The following is a 19,385-nucleotide window of genomic DNA, read 5'->3' on the forward strand; positions in this document are numbered from 1 at the left end:
GAGAGAGATATAAAAAAGTTGAAAAGTTGTAGGTTTATGCATTCCTCTGAAATGCGGGAATGCCTGCTAACAATTCAGCAATCTCTTTGCATGCCACCAATTCCCCATTAATCCAAAGTTTTCCCCTGAGCTTCCCTCCAATCAGGCACCCACTAAGGAGCAGCTGGTCATGAAGGGCCAGCAGTTCCTCGTCTGTGGCCCTCTGGAGATGGACAGCATCTCTGCCAAGAATGTTTCGTGCTGCTTGGCTCGGAGGCAGCACACACAACTGGTCGCTCTCTGTCTCTGGGAATGAGTCAAGCTAACGTCACTCAGACCACATGAGAACTTGTCCCGTCAGCTCTGCACAGCAGACTCAGCTTGACATGCTAAGCTGCAGTGAGGAAGTTTGCCCCACGACACTCAGAGCTGGCCTGGCACCAAAGCAGTGCTCTGGCAGAATCCAGTCAAAATTACGAAAAAAATAAAATCAAAACGAGACTAACTGAATTCACCCTTGTAACCTTAATCTGTATTCTGGTCTGAATTCTCCATGGCTCTCCAAGCTCAGCAGCATCTTCCTTGGAGCCCTGCTGCAGCTTCTCCTCCCGCTGCAGCTCACGTCACCTCCTCTGCCCCCGCTCTCGTGAAGGTGCCCCCGGTTCGAGCATCGCCGCTGCTCTCCCCACGTCACCCCRCATCAGGCACAGGCCCGTCAGCCTCCTGCTCAGGGCCGTGCACGGCGTGTCCTCCCCACGTCCCTGCCCTTTGCAGCGAAGGGAGCTGCAGGTGTTCAGGGCATCTGCGGATCACGACCGCAGCCTGCGGGCTCCTGGTGGCAGGGAGGACATCTTTGCGCGCCGGGAGATGCCCATGCCTATCCACGGGTTTTACAGGATGGAGAGCGAGCAGTGATGTCTACCATTAAAGCTGGCTACTGCTACCTATTATAAAAGCTCAGTTTTCAGTAGCTTGTTATTTTCCTAAAGGTCTAACTCTGAAACCCTAAATTGCTACAGCTGGGATATTTCCCTGATGCAACAGTCTTTTTCTTTTTTTTTAAAAAAAAAAAAAAAACAAAAACTTTTTTCCCCTTGGGGATGTTTCAGAATAATGACCCAGCCACTCCTGATAACGCAGTCCAGGGAAAAGACAGCGTTCTGCCCCCTAGTATAAACCTTCACACAGACGGTTTCACTGGGCAGCAACCGGACCTTCGGGCTCCGAGCGAGGGYGCAGCAGCAACGGCCGTGGGGGCTGCGGCGCTCTGCTGCGGTGCGGAACACCCCCCCTCCAAGCCAGCTGCGCTGCAAAGCTCTCCGCTTGCACGGGTCGTTTCTATTCCGGCGCTGGCTAGCTTTGGAGCTCCTGACTTGGCAGGACTAGTGCGATGGGTGTCATGAATAATAACACGGAGTATCATAATACACCAGCAGGCACCCGGAATGCACCCGAAAGCAGAAAAGAGCAATCTGAGGGCTCTTAATCACCCAGTGGGAGCTACAGTCTTGTGATAACAACCACCCATCTTAAGGTGTTCCACTGCTGGTAGGACTCGTTATTCATTACAGCACTGAGGATGTAACTACATGTTGCTAAACTCAATACTAAAYCAGGCTCGACCTTCACCACCCGGCCAGAATTCCTCTTTCAATCCCTGCAATTCATCATAACCCAGCTGTTTGCCCTGATGTCTTAAAATAAGGAGCAGAGGGAAAGGGGGGATTTGCCACTGTCAACGGCGCTTCTGCCCCTTGTCACACTTGTCTGGAGACTACTTGTTCTTCGGCACAGGTAACACCTCCAGATGAATCCAGCCACTAGTGCCTCTCCATCTCCAGCCACCCTCCTCTTACGTGCAGATACAGTCCCATCAAGCCGTGCAGGGCCAGCCATGATTTAGCTGTCTCTGAGCCTTCTTGGGGCAGAAGGGATTGCTCTGATTAAACTGAGCAAAATGAGATTTTCCCCAGCAATGGGTGGCCCATCATTTTACAGTCGAGAATGCCCAGTGCAGTTGTCTTCCTTCTTTTGCAGAAGAGGCGGCTGAATCATCCCCTGGTACTCTACCTGGAGGGCAGATCTATCCCCTCAATACCGTTCTGTATCACACAAAGCAAGGGAAGAGCCTTAGAGAGCTCCTTCACGTACAGGGCATATCATCAAGTGCTGAAAATCAGTGTCACTCCACTGACATGGCGAAGGCATGGTGACATGGCAAATGCAAGTTCAGGTTGTTTTTCTCTTTTAAACAGTGCAAATGCAGGCAAAGAAACAGTATGTGGAAAAGTTCCGGCAGTTCTTCACTTCTTCAGTGCAAACACTTCTGACTGAAATAACACAGTGAAATTAAGCTCTTCTGTTCCCAAACTGAAATCCCACGACTCTTCCATACTTGAAAAGCATCACAGATGCTTTCGGCATGGCTGCTTGTCAATAGAAAAGTGGCAAGCTGGAAGGGAGGAGGAAGAAATTTTCTGAGGAGGATTCAAAAGGGACTCCACCACTTTGACTCTGCAAAGACTGGGCACAGGATGGCTAAATCCCAAACCCTCGGAGRGAGGAGCCGAAAGTCGCAGGCTTCGGTTTTAGGGCTAACAGACTTCTACCTCCAAGTGATAGGAGCACTCCCTGCGCACAGCACCCAAGGGGTCTGCACCGCTCCAGGGCGCAGCCTGGCGTTCCCCTTCCCGAGCACCCAGCGCCCCACACGCTTGACGCTGGGCTTTGCTCGTGCCACGAAGGTAGTGCTGCAGGACACTAAGGCGCTGCGGATACTACTCTGGACTGACAGTAACCGTAACATAACGAAGGAGAACTGGGTTGAGGATGTGAGAGATTGGGCTTCAAAGCCAGGGATCATCTGCTTGCAGTTGCCCTTACACCACATAAATCTGACATACTTCAGTTCCCGTGGTGACASTGTCTCGCTCTCCAGCTCAGTCTACGCAAAGGCAAACAGGAGCCATCCCAAGCAAGGGGAAATTGCAAACGCGATGTGAAAAACAGGGACAAAATGGTTAACCGATTTGTTTAATTACAACCTAATTCCCTCAATCATGAGTTCCAAAGTAGTTGGCAATGAGATTTAATTAAGAAGAATGATTGAAAGATATCAACTTCATCATTTTTTTCAAAGGGGTATGGAAAAAGATCCAAACCTTGTATTTTTAGTTAATACAAACTAAAGCTAATTAGGATATCTAGAAGAAAATACTCTAAGTATCAATATTTATTGACAGATACTGTTCCTCTATTATACACGCTAATTATAAACAAACTGCATCTCCTTCTCCCATCACCCACGTACAAGCCTGTCCTCAGTTCTCAACAGCCCACCATTTGTCTAGCTGTGGCACTTGACCCACCCCACTGCGTGGTCCCAGCATCACAACCCACCCCGTACCTCGCAAATGTCCTTGAGGTGCTTGATATAGTGGCGCTCCGTGCTCATGATTTCGTTGATGACGTTGGCTCTCATCTGGTCTCGGTTCTGGAGGGTCCTGCCGAGACAGAGGCAGTCGGCGCTCGGATCCAAATGGCCATTCTGCACTTCGCTGGTTCCTTCCTCCACTCCATCCTCTTGGTTCACCCATAGCTGCAAGGAGAAGAGGGAATAGCAAGAATTTTATCTGGAAAAGCATCAGGAGACAACCAACTGAACAGCGGCTTGGTAGTTGACTGGAGGACACAGAGAGATCCTGCAACACCTCCAACCTTACAGCCTGGCCTCTCCCCAGCGTGCCCCCTGGGCTCAGACGGCCACTGGAGCAGCTCTCAAGAGGACGGTGATGCACCAGGGTACCTACGAGAGCTTACCACCTCAAAAAAAGCCATTTTTATATTGGCGTAACTGGCCTCAAATGATACCCCCACCATTAGSAAAAAGATTTTAAGTTATAACCATTTTGGTCCCAAATATAAAATGACCCTATGAAGRTGTGACCGGACTGCTGGATGCTATCAGGTGCAGTGAACCAAGACGTGTTCATACGTACAGAGGACCWATCTAAAAAAAAATGCAGATATAAGCAAATAGCATGACTTTCCCTGTTTCTCACACCATCAGTTAGGGTCTGCTCTGACAGGAGGAAGTCCGATGAAGAAGGATCACTACATTTTCAGCACACTGAATTTTCTTTCCGTCACCACATATGGAAGCTGTAACCCMAAAAATAACACTACCTCCTAGTCCCAGTGGAGAAGGCTGCTCTTTGCGCACAGTGCGTGGATCAAGCAGCCTCCTTTTGTTACCTTCTCTCTAAAACAAAACCTGCTTTAAAYGACTCTGTTGACTCAAAGTGGGCTTGACAAAGTTTGCAAGCAAACATTACCTAAAACACACAGCAACACTGTGATCTTACTAAAGTCATCTAAGTTGTTATGCAAATGAATCAAGTTTCCTTCTCAACAGTCAAAGCCAAAAATATTGGAGGGCTTGAAACTTAAAAATAGTCTTCAAATGTTTCGCATTGTTCAGCACAAATTCCATTTTTGATATCTTGATTGTAAAAGGCTGCATTCCTTTACAGCGGCAAAGTGAAGAAATCCGAATCTTCTTCACCAAGCTCTCTTCCCTGTTTTTTCTAATCAACGATTGCATTTTGCTTAATAACATCTTCTCTTCTTACAGCTCCTACATTTTGTCTTCCTACGGTGAGTTTTAAAGGTCAAGAAACTGTGATTTTGGAAGAAAACCCATTTCTTCTCTAGTGCAATGTAAATGATGCAGTAAACTTCACAACAACAACAACAACTGCGGTTCAACACGAAGTGAACGCTAAAGTCACCAGTTCTGCTGGTCACTGGCTAGGCAGTGGGGGGAAATCAGGGGAGGTGAGAAAAGCCCAACGTGGGAACACCAGCCGCAGYGCACAGACGAAGCAAGGAGCCCAAGGGGTTAAACACGCCCTAGAAGTGAGCGTCTGCAGAAATGCCATGCAGCTCCAGGTGCTGGAGGAGGTGACTTCTGTGACCAGAGCCAGTTGCAGCCATGCTGTCTTAGACACATTGGAGGTGCCATTCGCCTCCTCCACGGACCTGGGTGATGCAGCGTGCTGGTGAGCGGCCCTGCCTGTTTTCCCCCAGGTGTTYTGTGTGAGATGGGGTATTTTCCACCCTTGCAGAGCTCTCTGGCATGGCATTGGCTGCAGAGATTGTATGGGTCCCGTCCCATCCACTTGCCTCCCAATGTTACCCAGTTTGGGGGCTGCACACAGCATTTTGGAGGACTTTTGGATGACTTCCCTCAGCAGTAAGCAYGGGCGAGCACACTGACCCCCGAGGCCTGCGAGGGACGATGCCATTCCACCCCAAAATGAGGACATCGAGGACTTAAGTCCTCTCCAGCAACCCCCCACCTTCTGCTTTGAAAGAGGTTTCAATTACCTCTAGATGGAGCAAGGCTTCACACCCGCGAGCCGTGCTTTATGCTGAAAAATAAACTTCCAAGCATCGCTTCTGAGTAAGCGCCGTGACGGAGTAGGCTGCCAAAGCGCTCTTGGGGGACTGATTTACTTCCATCAGTGCCATTGATTTTAGTGGGGGCTCAGCTATAAAAACCTAGGGGCCGTGCTCGGAACAGAAAATGGGCTCGAGATGTGAAAGACACAGTTGCGCCGACAGGTCTTTGAGGGATACAGCCTAGTGACAGCTTTATTGCTATTCCAAGCCAAACACATGCTGAAAATCAAGCGGCACCAAGGTAGACATTAAGCCCTCAAATCCTGTTTGTGGAAGTTAAAAGTATCTTCCCAGCCTACCTTTCTGCTGCTAGGAAAAAGTATTTTGCAGCTCYTAAACCCAACTGGAACAGCTCATTACCAAGTGCCATGATACTCTGGTCAGTTTTGCAACAGAGGGTATTTTTTTAAAAAAATCTCTATTTTCATATTAAAAAAAATAGAAGTAGGGAAGATCTAATCTTCATAACAGTGGAAGGGTAAAACTTGGAAAGTATGAGTCCTAAAGCCTTTGAAACTGTAACGCAAATTCCAAGATTGCAACTTCCATTTATTTTGGAAAACCTCACAACTCGATGTGCCTGGYGGGTGTCATACGGACTCTCAGAGCTTCCAGAGGTGGGAGTCTCAGGAGTACTGTTTTTTTTCTCTTAATGAAATGTTTGCTCTTTCCTGTCAGGATGCACRCTTCCAATGGAAAAACTTGCAATTCTAGTCCAGAAGACTTCTGGTTTAGATTAAAAACACATGCAAAGATGTCATCTTTAAGAGAGGAAGCCAAATGCATCCAACACTCTCTAGCCTCAAGTGATGGAAAGAGCAATCCCACTGCCATGTCCAGCACTCCTACTTTTTGCCTTAACCTCAAAACTTTGCTAATATCTGGGTTTTTTTGTGTGTTTTCTCTTGCATTGTTTTATTGTTATTCTTCCAGGTGGTGCTGGGTAYCTGAAATTACTCTGACAGTCTTTATTCCCAAGAGTTTCAGGCAAGATCTGCAGTCTCTCAGAGGTTAGTGCTTTTAGGGAGAGAGTTCACTTTCTGCTTGTTTATCCAATCCAGCCATTATCATCAAGCTATCCCCCAGCTTTCGCTCAGGGACGTGAATCCATCTCATTGCATGTCAGTAACTCTAGTAAGGGTCTTTCCTCCGGGGGATCACTTTGAAATTTAGACCGCAGCTCAGAGAAGATGAGTTACCTTCCCAGCTCTGCTGCTGATTTTGGGCCAATCACTTAAACTATAAAATAGGCATAATCTCCCTTACTAGTTACATTATTCATTAATATTTTTGAGGTTCTCAGACTGTACATTGAAGAGGGACTTGAAAAAAAGCTGTGCAAAATCCTAACATGGACTTAACACATCACTGCGGGCTTGTCCCATCCTTGTAGTCAACCATGCACAATCCTTCAGCTAGGTGGACCTTTGGTTTGATGCAGTACGGCTGTTCTTACAACTTCAGCTTTTGGATTCACACAGCTCTCAGATCCCCTTCGCTCTCACAAAGAAGTGGCTGTGCTGCATTTGGGCTAGGAAAAGTTATACTTTTTACAGTGGTAATTGTGTCCTCTGACCCAACGCCACCACCGCAAGCCAGATCCTCTATGCTTCGCTGACCTGCTCGCTCAGACCTCAATGATGGTACGCTGGAGGCGACAGTGAGGTGGAAAAGGCAAACTGTGGGTGACACTACTTTTCCCCGGTACCTTATTAAATGTCGTATTCCGTTGATCTAGAAAATACTCCAAAGGTCGCTATTTTTGCCCAGTCCACTGTCCTTATTCGCTAGGGTTTAGACATATGCAACTCTCCAAAARCATCCTCCTGCCTGAAATGCTTGAATTGTACAAATAAGAGCCACGATAGCACTAATGGAGAAACACTTCTCCTTTTGCCYGGTGACTTTCCACCGTGCACTGGACACAAGTGCACCAAGTTGCCTCCTGCCTGGAGCAACAAAGTCTATTTGGTAAAAGCAGCTTCAAAACTCTACTGTCTCTCTCGTTTCACCTCATTTCCCCAGTCTTCCCTGCTCAAGACAGGTAGCTGCCTGCCCTGCTAAGTGCCCGTGATCCTTCCCCAGGAAGGTGAKGGGAATTCAGTTTCCTGACAGCTTGTCAGCTCTGCCGCTCACTCTGATTTCAGGTCTCTACAGACTCCTGTCCTGTCTTCCCAAGGAACTAGGGGCTGTGGCTTGGAGCAGACCTCCACTCAACGCCTTCTTTCTTTTTCTCTTTTTTTTGTAAAAACAGTAACAACAGCTGTTCAGCAATCACCAACAACCCTACAATAATAAATCAGCCTTCAGTGTCTTTTTCAACACCTCTGCAATGTAAAAAAGCACAGGTGCTGAGATAATATAACACGGTGTATGTCTCCCCCACACGTTTCTAGAAGTCCAGCATGCTAAAAAAATGGAGCCTGCCCCGATAAACTGCCATTAGAAAACCATTTCAAACTCTTCATATTAAGCTTTTGTTAAAAGAAGCCAGCAAAAACTACCGAAAATTTTCAGGTTGCATAATGCGAGGGCTAAGTGACACTTCACACTGAAAGGCCACCCTGCACGTGGAGAACAGCSTTATCACGAGTCTCACAGCCCTATTTCAAAACCCAGCCCTAATTAGGAAGTCATGACCGGTTCCTGCATAACATAATAATTTGCAGAGGCAGAAAAAAGCAAAATAGTCAAATAAAAAGCCCCTTTTGCCTAAGGACCCAGTTCTAGGAACCAGGGAGAGCTGATCATTTCATTGTGCTAGTTAATACTCTATGTGATTTATATAAAATCTGTATAAATGTGATTTATCAATTTGCAGCTATTCCCAAATGGTGCATAAAATCACCACATGGCACCACTCCAACATTAGCTGACCTGTAATTATTATATATTTAGACTGCTGAATGCATACACTGTATATAGAGGACATTTTACTTGAACAGGCATCGAGGGCTGACGGTCTCGTAAAAATCAGAACGCATGACAAAACTAACATTTTACCAGCCATCTGGATTATTAATCTCCTTCCACTGCAGATCCGCAAGGACAAACGCAGCAGATAATATGTCACCCTCGGATGCTAGCTCACAATTAAGTAACGCGACGGATTAAAGATACAGACCCTTCCAGAGGCGTCTTGTGTTCCACCGATCTGCCCTCCTGAGCAACTTGATCACAAGTGCCCAGTGTGAGCAGCCCTACTTTYACCAAACCCTTGTACTGAGTAGCTAGGATCACCAGCCAACTGCAGGGCCCTGCATGATACTCCAATCACCCCGCAGGGACAAGCTGTGGCGCAGAGCCTCCAGACTAATTTGTACGCCTGGCCGTCCTCTCCTGGCTCTTGGGAGCTGCTCTGGGAGCCTCAGGCTTTGCTCTCTGTCCCTTCTTCCATAAGCTGGCCTTAGGACCAGAGGCCYTCTGTGCAAAGCTCTACAAAGGTAAAACAGCCGCAGATGTCAATCTCAGCAGATCACTCCAACAGGCAGAGCTTGCCCTGCGCTCGAAGTAACGCCCAGCCTGTCCTGAGCTCCCCAAATGCCCAGGGGTAGCTGCTGCTCTCCCACTGCCAGTGGGAAAATAAGATACAAAACTCCTTCAGGCTTTCCTGCTTCTCTTTGCCCTCGCTGCAGGGACAAGGCCGGGATTTGGCAGTGGGCAAGAAGCCCAAGGATGCTAAAAGCAGTCCTAGCAGGTGCCCCTGCCACTAGCCACCCTCTCGTGGGTATGACACAGGCATAGTGGAAAGCAGGGGACTGCGGCTGCAATGCTTCAGGAAAGCAGGGATCGTGGTTGGGATGCCACTGGGAAAGGCTCTCCCATGAGACAAAGACCTTCCAGAATGAGGAGCAGGACATTTGGTCCTAGAAAGAAAGGCAGTGAAACAAGTTTCTTCCCTTCATGGTCCTACCACCATTTTCTCCTGCAGCCCCAATTTTTCCATGTGGCTCTAACCTTGCTGTCCTTCATCTCCCTCTATTCCCCAGTCTCCCTTAAACCTTTGCCTTCCCTCCCTCCTGCAACTGCTCAGTGTCCCCAAACTCACTCCCYGCTCTTTCCCTAAGACCCTACCTTCCCAGCATCACAAGTTCCAATTCCCCAAGCTAAGAAATAYCCCCCTCACTTGTTTCCAAAAAAGGAGAAGACAAGGACTTTATAGAGACAGCAGAAGACTGTGTTCTTGAACGATGAACAAAACCGGCTCTGGAAAGGTTGCCCCAGGCTTCCTCCCTGCGTCCTGCAGGCGAAAGGCGCTGACTCCCGAGGGCTGGAGCAGACCAGATTTACTGTTGGTGACGTGACGGTGCTTGCCCAAWAGGTGCTCCATGCAGATGAGCTACATTTTATTTCTAGGATACTGTGAATTAGGGCTGAGACTTCTAGATCCCAAAAATCAAGAGCTTCGGTCTGTGATGTTATATGTGACATGCAACCGGTAAGAGCCAAAGCTCAGGTGCTCAAGCAGCTCATGGCAGAAATCCTGCCAGGCTGAGGAAGCTCCCACTTTTTTCCACTAGAAACTGGATCTTTCTTCACAACCAGCACACTTGCTTGGCAGAGGATAAGCAAGAGACTGCAAAAATTGGTGCCGATTTGGCCTCATTCAAGGAACGGCCTCAAAACAATCTGGTTTTGCACCTGCAAAGCAGCTGGTATGAGGAAGGGCCCAACTTCATTGCCGGTATTTGAACCTTTGGGGATCCAACAGATGCTGAGCAGCCTGAGTGGCTTTAGTTGTCACATTAATGGCATCTGCAATTAGCACAGGCTGCRTTTCGATGCTAAAACACTGCTTGACTTTTTAAAAAACCCATAATTTGTCTGCAGTGCATCCTGTCACCGTGACACGCCGCTTACTCTACGTGCAATACCTCTACCAGAAGCTATTTTTATGCTGGATTTTCCATGGGAGAATAAAATCTCCTTTATGAGGCACTGACTATTCAGCAGACATGCAACGCATATCGTTTTATTTTTCCAACAGGTGAATCCTGTTTCGGCGCCATCCACATTTCCCTGGAAAACCTCACCTAGATGCCACCACGCCTGGCACTAAGGAAATGCAAATCCAATGACGGCAGCTGACTGAGAAGCAAAAAATCAGTCTAAAATTACAATGTTCAGGGGCTTAAAGGCAGAGCTCAGAGGGTTGTCATCAGTGGTGTGGAGTCTAGTTGGAGACCTGTGGCTAGTGGYGTCCCCCAGGGCTCAGTACTGGGTCTCATCCTGTTCAACTTCTTCATCAATGACCTGGATGAGGGGACAGAGGGCCTCCTCAGCAAGTTTGCTGATGATACCAAGCTGGGAGGAGTGGCTGACACATCTGAGGGCTGTGCTGTCATTCAGAGAGACCTGGACAGGCTGGAGAGCTGGGCAGAGAGGAACCTCATGAGGTTCAACAAGGGCAAGTGCAGAGTCCTGCACCTAGGGAGAAATAACTCCATGCACCAGTACAAGCTGGGGGCTGACCTGCTGGAGAGCAGCTCTGCAAAGAAGGACCTGGGAGTGCTGGTGGACGACAAGTTGACCATGAGCCAGCAATGTGCCCTTGTGGCCAAGAAGGCCAATGGTCTCCTGGGGTGCATTAGGAAGAGTGTTGCCAGCAAGTCAAGGGAGGTGATCCTGCCTCTCTACTCAGCCCTGCTGAGGCCTCATCTTGAGTCCTGCATCCAGTTCTGGGCTCCTCAGTACAAGAGAGATATGGAGCTACTGGATAGAGTCCAGTGTAGGGCTGCGAGGATGATCAGAGGGCTGGAGCAYCTGCCCTATGAGGAACGGCTGCGAGAGCTGGGCCTGTTTAGCCTGGAGATAAGAAGACTGAGGGGGTGTTTTATCAATGTGTGTAAGTACCTGAAGGGAGAGTGTCAAGAGGATGGGGACAAACTCTTTTCAGTTGTCCCATGTGACAGGACAAGAGGCAACGGGCAGAAATTGAAGCACAGGAAGTTCTGCCTGACCATGAGGGGGAATTTCTTCACTGTGACAGTGACGGAGCGCTGGAACAGGCTGCCCAGAGAAGCTGTGAAGTCTCCTTCTCTGGAGATATTCAAGGCCCACCTGGATGCAACCCTGCCTAACATGCTCTATGTGACCCTGCTTGAGCAGGGAGGTTGGACTAGATGATCTCCAGAGGTCCCTTCCAACCTTACTGATTCTATGAAACCTAAGGAATAATGAGAAAGAAGAAGGAGCACCGATATCCCCCTGCATTTTCTCCTATGTAAGAGGGTACTGACCACAAGGGCTTTATACGCAACTTTTGTTGAAGGCTTTAAGGGGAGATTATCCTCCAATTCACTCCAACACCTCGAGAGCCGCCTGGCACTACAGGAAGTTTTAGTAGAGCTTCCTCAACCCCAAATTTGCTCCTTAGCTTAGCTTGGTAAATACGAGAAAGAGTCACCACTGTTGAGGTGCTAGGAGATATATTTTGGAAACTTTATCTGCCTACTGKCATCTAAAGAGATTAAGGACAGCTGTATGACAGAATAAATCCCCTTCGCCACTCAAGATGTGTGCAGTCTGCTGYGTCCATCTCTAGGGTAAGATTTCACAATCATAAAATTCAGTAAATTTTCATTTTTGGACTTCTTTTTTTTCCCCAGAACCCAAGCATGATCCCATTTAGTTTTCTAGTTTTGTAGCATTTGAATCTCACCTGGGCCATTTTGGAGCTGTGATGCTGGGCTCTGCAATCAGGAACTTTGTCTGAGACCATCTTTWTTTTCTGAAGGAGACCTTAAAGTATGGCAACTGCCTGATTTGCAGTACTGAAGCATTACTTTGTGCCTACAGAATATATGGAATATTCCTCCCTGCAATTACTAATCCTGATTTCTTGAGCTCGCATGTGAACGTGGACGTGCTGCTATGCAAAAACTCATTTGCACAGCRTCATGTAAAGACTGCCCAGGGCTGTGCCCTTCACGAAGAGTTCCTCCATGAAAAGGAGAGAATCAAACAACTCCCTCACTACAAGCACATGAAATCCTTTGCAAAATTCCTGCTGTTTTCATGACCGTGCCTCCCACCCTCTCAGATCCCTCCAGTTGACGGGACAATCAGAGACACGGTGCAGCTAATTCCAAGGCTGACTCTTGTGTCCTGCAGGAGCACTTCTAAATGGTTGCCTGGCATGTTCACTTGACAACAAATACTTAAATACAAGGTAGATATCTTAATCTGTCCGAAACTCAGCTCATTATCCAGCCTGCAACCTGGTTCTGGAGTTCTCATCCGCCTCTCTAATGATTTAAGGATTTTCATAACTTGTTTTCTCTTTGAGTGCAGCGGCTTCCTACAGGAAATCATTCACCATTGTTTACTAAGCTCCAAATTTTACTGCTCTATTTTGCTGTTYCTCTTCCCCCAAAAAGCATCGCTATGTCATCCAGTTTCTCCTTGAAAGCTCCCATGCTCCCCAAACTTTATGGCTTTCATCTCTCCCACTTTCTTCCAGCCTAGCCTCCAGCRACAGAGCAGATAACCACGGGCCTTAGGCACGCGGAAACAACAATTCCCATCCGGGCAGCCGCGTTGAGAGCAGTATCTGTGAGCATAAACCCCTCTGAACTCTGCACATGAAGAGAGGCTGAGGGAATCGGCAGGTTACTCTTTTCCTCTACACTTGCAGATGGGAATTGTTCCCGCTAGGAGCTTTTGCGAGTGCCAAATTCTTTGCCAAAGATTTTCACGTGATCTGGCTGCGGAGCAAGAAGTGTCAGACATCTCATTGCAAACTAGGTTTTCCAGGCCAGTTTTCTATGCAAAAGTGATCCAGATGACTTTCAGAGGAAAGTAACTTTGCAGCCATCTTGTACTGCAGCCCTGTTAGTATCTACGAGACACCTGCAGCTTTAATATGAAATTATTCCTGCTTGGTTTTAGGGACATCTCTGTCCTGTCTCTTCCTATGTGAACCAGTGCTTATTTCATTCTTTTGATCCTCTGCTAGGCAACTTGGTGTCCTGTCTTCCTCCTATATTTGCATAAGAAAAATACAGATATACAGGGAAGCTAACATTTTTCTTATGCAAACAGAATTGGACCTACTCAGGCTAACTCAGGCAGTTTCCTAGTATCACCTTAAAAAAGCAGGGCTCAAAGTGCAACCACAGAGAGAAAAACAACCTCCTCATTATGGAAGAATGATCAGCTCAATAAACAGTGGGACATACAGGAATAAGATGGAGGGGAATGAAAAGCAAGAAGGTTGCAGGTTAAATGGTTCTCGGTGGGACCCTGAAGGAACATGGTCTGGCTGCAGTGGTCCTGCAAGCTCTAGTGGGGTTGCAGGCACCTTCTCTAAAGGCCCCAAAGGCTTTGCAGGCATCTGATGAGAATCACTCTGTCTTTCTTGGTAAGTCAGGTGGGAGGGGGCAAAAAAAAGGAATATGCAAGAATAGAAATGAAGAGGCAAGCAAGTGACCTCAGCCAGCAGAGGAGAGGAGAACATGACAGCCCAAATGGCAGTTGTTTTCGCAGCACAGGGCAACCAGGGAGTGGGCTGGTTTGCAGCAGCACGCTGCTAGAAATACTGAGCGGGGAAGGCAGCTCCGCTTTGCAAAGCCACGCGGTGAACGGTCCCCTTCAGCCTCCCTTGCAGAGCTGTGGACAAACTGTGCTAGAACTTAACTCGCCTGTTTTCGTTGTTGTTGACATTTTTTGCAGTGCCTGGTACTTGATTTTAAATACTAATTACCACTTGTGGCAGCAAAAACATGCAGTCTTCTTTTTGGGAGCCCACAGTTCAGTCCCAGGGCATGTGTCTGGTCTTGGACCTAGCTGAAAAAGTTTCTCACARGAGTAAGTGATCCGTCCTTCTTGTAGAGTTAATGGGAGGATTGATTTTCTTGCAGTAAGGTCAAGCTGTCGGGTTGTCACRTTAGACAAAATGGGCAAGAAGCTTGCCTGGAAAGGCCATCATGATCCTATGTACCAAGGTTACCTCCAGAAGGTTGCTCAGACATTTTTCTCTGAGTATCACGGTTCGAGATTCATTGATTCAACCCCTCTGTTTTTACTGCCTCCTAAAATCATCCTCACGAGCCTTAGGGAGAGCTGGAAAGTTCAGCCAAGCCAAATGATCCATGGCTTTGGGCCCCAGAGTAAGTGGGCTTGCTTGTTTACTTGTATTTTTTAGAAGACAGGCTAGTGCAAAAGAAGACTGTCACTAAATCTACCATGAACAGCACACTTACAACATCACACAAAAATGGATATTAAGTATTTCCCCCTGAATCACAAACAAAACAGCACTGGTAAATGCATTGGAAAGTTAAACTGGCCCAGATCATCWCAGTCTCTAAACCACATAAAAAATAATCAGGCAGATTTTTAAAATTCAGCCTTTCCAGCTTGCAACATGGATGAGATGTACTAGCAACACAGGTGAGAATATTTTTCCTGATAAGATTATCATCTTGATCATGCCTAGTACAAACCAATTTTCCAAACTCTGACTCACTCCACTGGGAGCCGGGTCAAACTCAGTGTCCTAGTCAACAAAATACTGAACGCTATTTATTACTGTGGGTTTGGGGCTGGGTTTTCTTATGCCGGAGCTCAGGCTTCAGTTCCAGTTCCTGATCTCTTGCTGGCAGAGCTCGCCAGACCCAGGAGGGCTGACAAGAGCTGCCTAACCAAGCCCCACAGGAGGAAAATATCTGTCCATCAGAGAGCAGAGAGGCATAAGCCAGGGAAAGTCTGGATTCCCCAAGCAGTGGTCATCATACACGATTAGAAAACATCAGACCATACTTCTTAACCCACTCTTTCTAATCCAGGGGGCTATTTCCCAAATAATGGGATATAAATCCAAAAAAAGCAAAGAAGGATCTTGGTAATGCAGGAATGAGTAAGGACTCAGGAGGGGAATAAGACAGGCAGAGAGCCAAGGCAAATACAGCACTGCTTTAGGATGCTGCACGGTCTTTGTCGTGTGCTTCAGAGAAAACACTCTTCTCTTCCACTGCTACTGAGCTTGTCAAATTGCCTGGGAGGTTTAAAGGAAAGTCATCTTTTGGACAATTTTACAAGGCAAAAGAAATTTTYATTTTTGAACCATATTCCCTAAGCTTCTAAAGGAATTAAATCTCTGAACCCGCCTATCGCACCCTTTGCAGAAGGGAGCAAAAAAAAGAAGCGGACAAGGTCAATGCCGATGTCTTGACTCCCCGAGGAAGGCTTGAGAGCGCCCTAATAGTGTGGCAGGAGCTGATGGCAGCAAAAAAAGTGTCTTCTTGTGCCTTTGCTCTCCTAAGGCATAGTGAGCGAATAAATAAAGTGCTGAATGTTAATTTGTGAAAGGCTGGATCACCACCAGAGCTGCCTGGGTACAGCAAAGTCTACCTCAGCAGAAAACTAGAGACGAGGGACTATGGTCCTTGTCCCCTTAAAAAATAGCCAAAGCTGCTCAAAGATTAATTAGTCAATTAATTCAACACCAAAAACTGCTGGAGAGCCAAAGCTCAGCGTGGTTTGTGGAAGGTGCTACACGGAGCCGGGAAAGCTCTCCCAAATGCAGGTCTCCTGTAGCCAGCATAAACCTTCAGGCACCCCAAAATCATCTACCCAAAGCCGGCAGAGCAGGTAGCTGTTTTTCAAAGGAGAATCACCTAAGCAGAGAGCCCACAACATGCAGAGACACCCAGCAAAGGTGCTCTGGGTCCCAGGAGCACCGTGCAGGGCCAGGACCCACTCTGGTCACCCTCTACCACCTCTYATTTCTTTTGAAACCTTCTTTGTTCCCCTTTTACTGATAGAAAACAGCCACACTGCTGACAGTAAACATCAGTGGTGGCAAATACGGTGTGCAGGACTCTGCTTTTACCATCAGGTCAAACTGCCATTTCAGTCCATTGACCGATTCAAACAGCACTGGTAATCGTGGTAGGACAAAGAAGAAAGTCACTCACCCTCACGAAGCTGGCGGGAAACCATCCTTCTTCATCATCAATCTGACCCCACCACCAGTCCTTGTTGGAAGCATCCAGGACCTTGATAACGTCTCCTGCTTTAAACGCCAACTCCCGGTTGGCCATGGTGACGTGATCCCATACTGCCTCAGCACTTACAATAGAACCACCACTGATTAGCTTTAAAAAAAAAACAAAAAAAAAAAAGAAACAGTCAGTAAAGGCTCTGTTCTCCAACACAAGCACATTTATACTCCCAACACAGAAAAAAGTGCTTAGCCATAATAAAGCAATTTTTCCCCATTCCAATCCATAATGCAGTTGTGCGTTCCACCCTCACATGAATAAAAAAAATTAATGCAGTCTACAGTCACCTATACAGACAGCCATGTGCTCCTAACCTTGTGGTCAGGCTTTGAGAGTGCAGAAGTGAACATCATGTGCACTTGTTCAGCATCTCTCAGGTCCTGGCCCTACTTACGTAAAAAGCAACACCTCCCCTCTCCCTGTCACCGCTAAGCCATTTCAATGCGCACGCACACCTCTCAAGGCACTTGGCTTTCAAGTATAATTTAGTCAGCATAATGTACAGCTGGGAAGTCCCCAAAATGGCCAAACAGATTGATGGTGTCTTGCAGAGGAATTTTAGTTTCCTTGTGGTCTCCCAAAGCTTGCTCAGTTAAAGGAAATATTATAATCTTCAGGTTTAGAAGGCATCGCATGCAACTCCAAGCAATGAATTAMGTGAGCTGTCAACTTTTTTTGGGGGGGGAGGTGGCAAAGCTTCCTAATGTATCAAGGAGAACATTTYATTTTTAACTGTGAGTTTAGTATTAATTCAGTACTGGTGATACACTGACAACCTTGCACTTGAAATCTTCAGGCTATGCAGCAGAGGCAAGAAGGGCGCTGTACCACCCTGCCGACCTGTTTCAGACCTAACCTAGAAYGCAGATCAGTCCCAGTGGTCTTTGCCCTGCCTCCAAGTAACCTTCTTGTGATGGCTGTGGTGACAGCCTTCGTGATGCAGAYACCTGCCCGCTAAGAAACTGGACTGAGGCCAAACTTGTGTCCTACAAGACCCAGGAAACTTTCATATGGAGCTCTTGGTGCGCTTAGAGCTGGGCCAGGACCACCTCAATGACCTAGAGGTAAACAGCTCTGTATTTCATCAGCAAGCTTTCGAGTCACCAAGGTTTCTACAAACTCCTGTTTAATGCTTGCAGGAAGGACTCATACAAACAACTGATGTTTGTGCATCCACAAGACAAATCATCCATCCGTACCTYGGACACCTACTGCTCCTCAGAATGAGAGTCACTGATTTAACAGAATAATAAATTGTGTTTTTGTTTTGTCCACTGCAGGAATTCGGCACTGAACAGTAAGACTGTCCCAGCAAATACAGACTCTAACCATATGCTAATAAGCTTGTCAGAGCCATCCTGCGCCTTGTTCATTAATTCTGCAGTCAGAGAAGCACCGAGTGTGGTGAACTCGGGCTTGGCTSCAAATCAGAGTTTCTACTTGCAAGGCGAGAGCCCAGCTCTGCAATCAGTACAGACCTTCTACATGGCAACACTTTACCAACCACAGATACCCTCTTAATTTAGGCAAACAACACAACACATACAGACAGGGGCCCATCACAGYGGTTAAATAAGTGCAGAAGCACTGTGAGAGCTCTTCACTGCTCTTTTACAAGTTTGACTTATAAAAACATCTGTTAACAACTACCTGCATAGTAAAAACTTGCAGTAAACCTTTTAGCATCGCTGCAGGGGTTCTCAGGGTAAACGTATGAGAACATTCAAGTCCTAYGGACAGTTAAATCAACAGCTTAAAGGACCTGATTTACAGTTTCCTTGAGCTAACTTTCCTTTAAGAAACCAAGCTTCTTAGGTTTGTGACAAACACAGTTGCTGTTTCAGCTCTTCAATTGTTACAGTCAGTTGTACATAAGAAAAGCAAAATCTAAGACAGTCCAACATGACACTTAGTGCTTTTCATCCTCAAAGCAAAGATTTAACTAGTCAGCTCACTCTTCTTGCCTTTATAGCAGATAAAGTAAAGTAACGCTTTTCCAACTTCTATTCTGTGAATGAGGAAATTAAAGGAGGTAAGCTCAAGGCTGCAGAAGGATTCAACACGGAAGATGGGACACGTACACTGGACACCTGACCACCACTTCTGTGCCCCTTCTATGAGGCCAATGATCATGTGCAGGTTCTCACACTCATGCCGCCAATGCCAAAAAACAATAATAAAAAAAAGAAATAGTTTTGAAGAAGCAACCCCAAACATGTTAGGTAGCTGTTAGCAAAAATGACAAATTATCCTTTAAAATTCAGAATCAGCTGTAAAAGACTTCACATATCATATAGAGGCTTCCTAGGTACAAGCTTTACAAGATCACCAGATAATACACAGAAACCAAGGCACAGCAAAGCACAGGTTAATAACAAGCTATCACTTAAGAATCAAGCAATGGACCTAACCTACATGTTGACCTTACCACAGAGGGCATCTAATGTACTGACATGTACTTGTCTCATATTTGGGCATTTGATACAGAGCTGCAAGGAGCTGGGCACCGGAGGACCCCAACGAATCTTGCAGTAGCCGCAGCTACTTAGACAGCTTAGGGCCTTCCTGCAGCCTGTCCTACCTCTGGGGCCTCTCTTAGCYTAAGAATAGCTAAATCTGCAAGAAATAACAGTTTTGAAGCTTGACTTCTGATTTGAACGCAACAACTGGCTCAGCCCAGGTGACAATATGCTCTAGCACTTTCTCACACCACCTTGTGCTGCTCTAAACCATCAGGATTTCCAGAACCTTTCATAAATATGAATCGGTTAAAACCTTGAAGAACCCCAAGAAAGGAATGATGGACTTCTTCACCCTTTATATATTCACGGCCAGTTGACAATGATTTGTTCTTGTGCCAGTAATGACTTCTYCCCCTTCGGTAGTGTTCACCCTTGATGCTTCTACGGAGACGGTCACACCCCTGTTCTCAGCCTC

The 19,385-nt window shown here is 46.8% G+C and overlaps 1 protein-coding gene across 5 annotated transcripts in view; it reads right to left on the minus strand.

The window, feature by feature from the left end:
- ARHGEF9 (Cdc42 guanine nucleotide exchange factor 9) overlaps positions 1-19,385 on the minus strand; it is a 201,691-nt gene that overhangs the window by 53,741 nt on the left and 128,565 nt on the right. For all 5 annotated transcript variants that reach the window (XM_085324358.1, XM_085324359.1, XM_085324357.1 and 2 more), the window contains 2 exons: positions 16,362-16,541; positions 3,386-3,577 (listed from right to left, as the gene is read on the minus strand). In XM_085324358.1, the coding sequence (XP_085180484.1) occupies positions 3,386-3,577; positions 16,362-16,541 (372 nt within the window). The remainder of the gene's footprint in view (positions 1-3,385; positions 3,578-16,361; positions 16,542-19,385) is intronic.

The sequence above is a fragment of the Rhea americana genome, unplaced genomic scaffold (assembly GCF_003343005.1).
Source record: "Rhea americana isolate MKP2758 unplaced genomic scaffold, rheAme1 scaffold_90, whole genome shotgun sequence".
Taxonomy (NCBI): Eukaryota; Metazoa; Chordata; class Aves; order Rheiformes; family Rheidae; genus Rhea; species Rhea americana.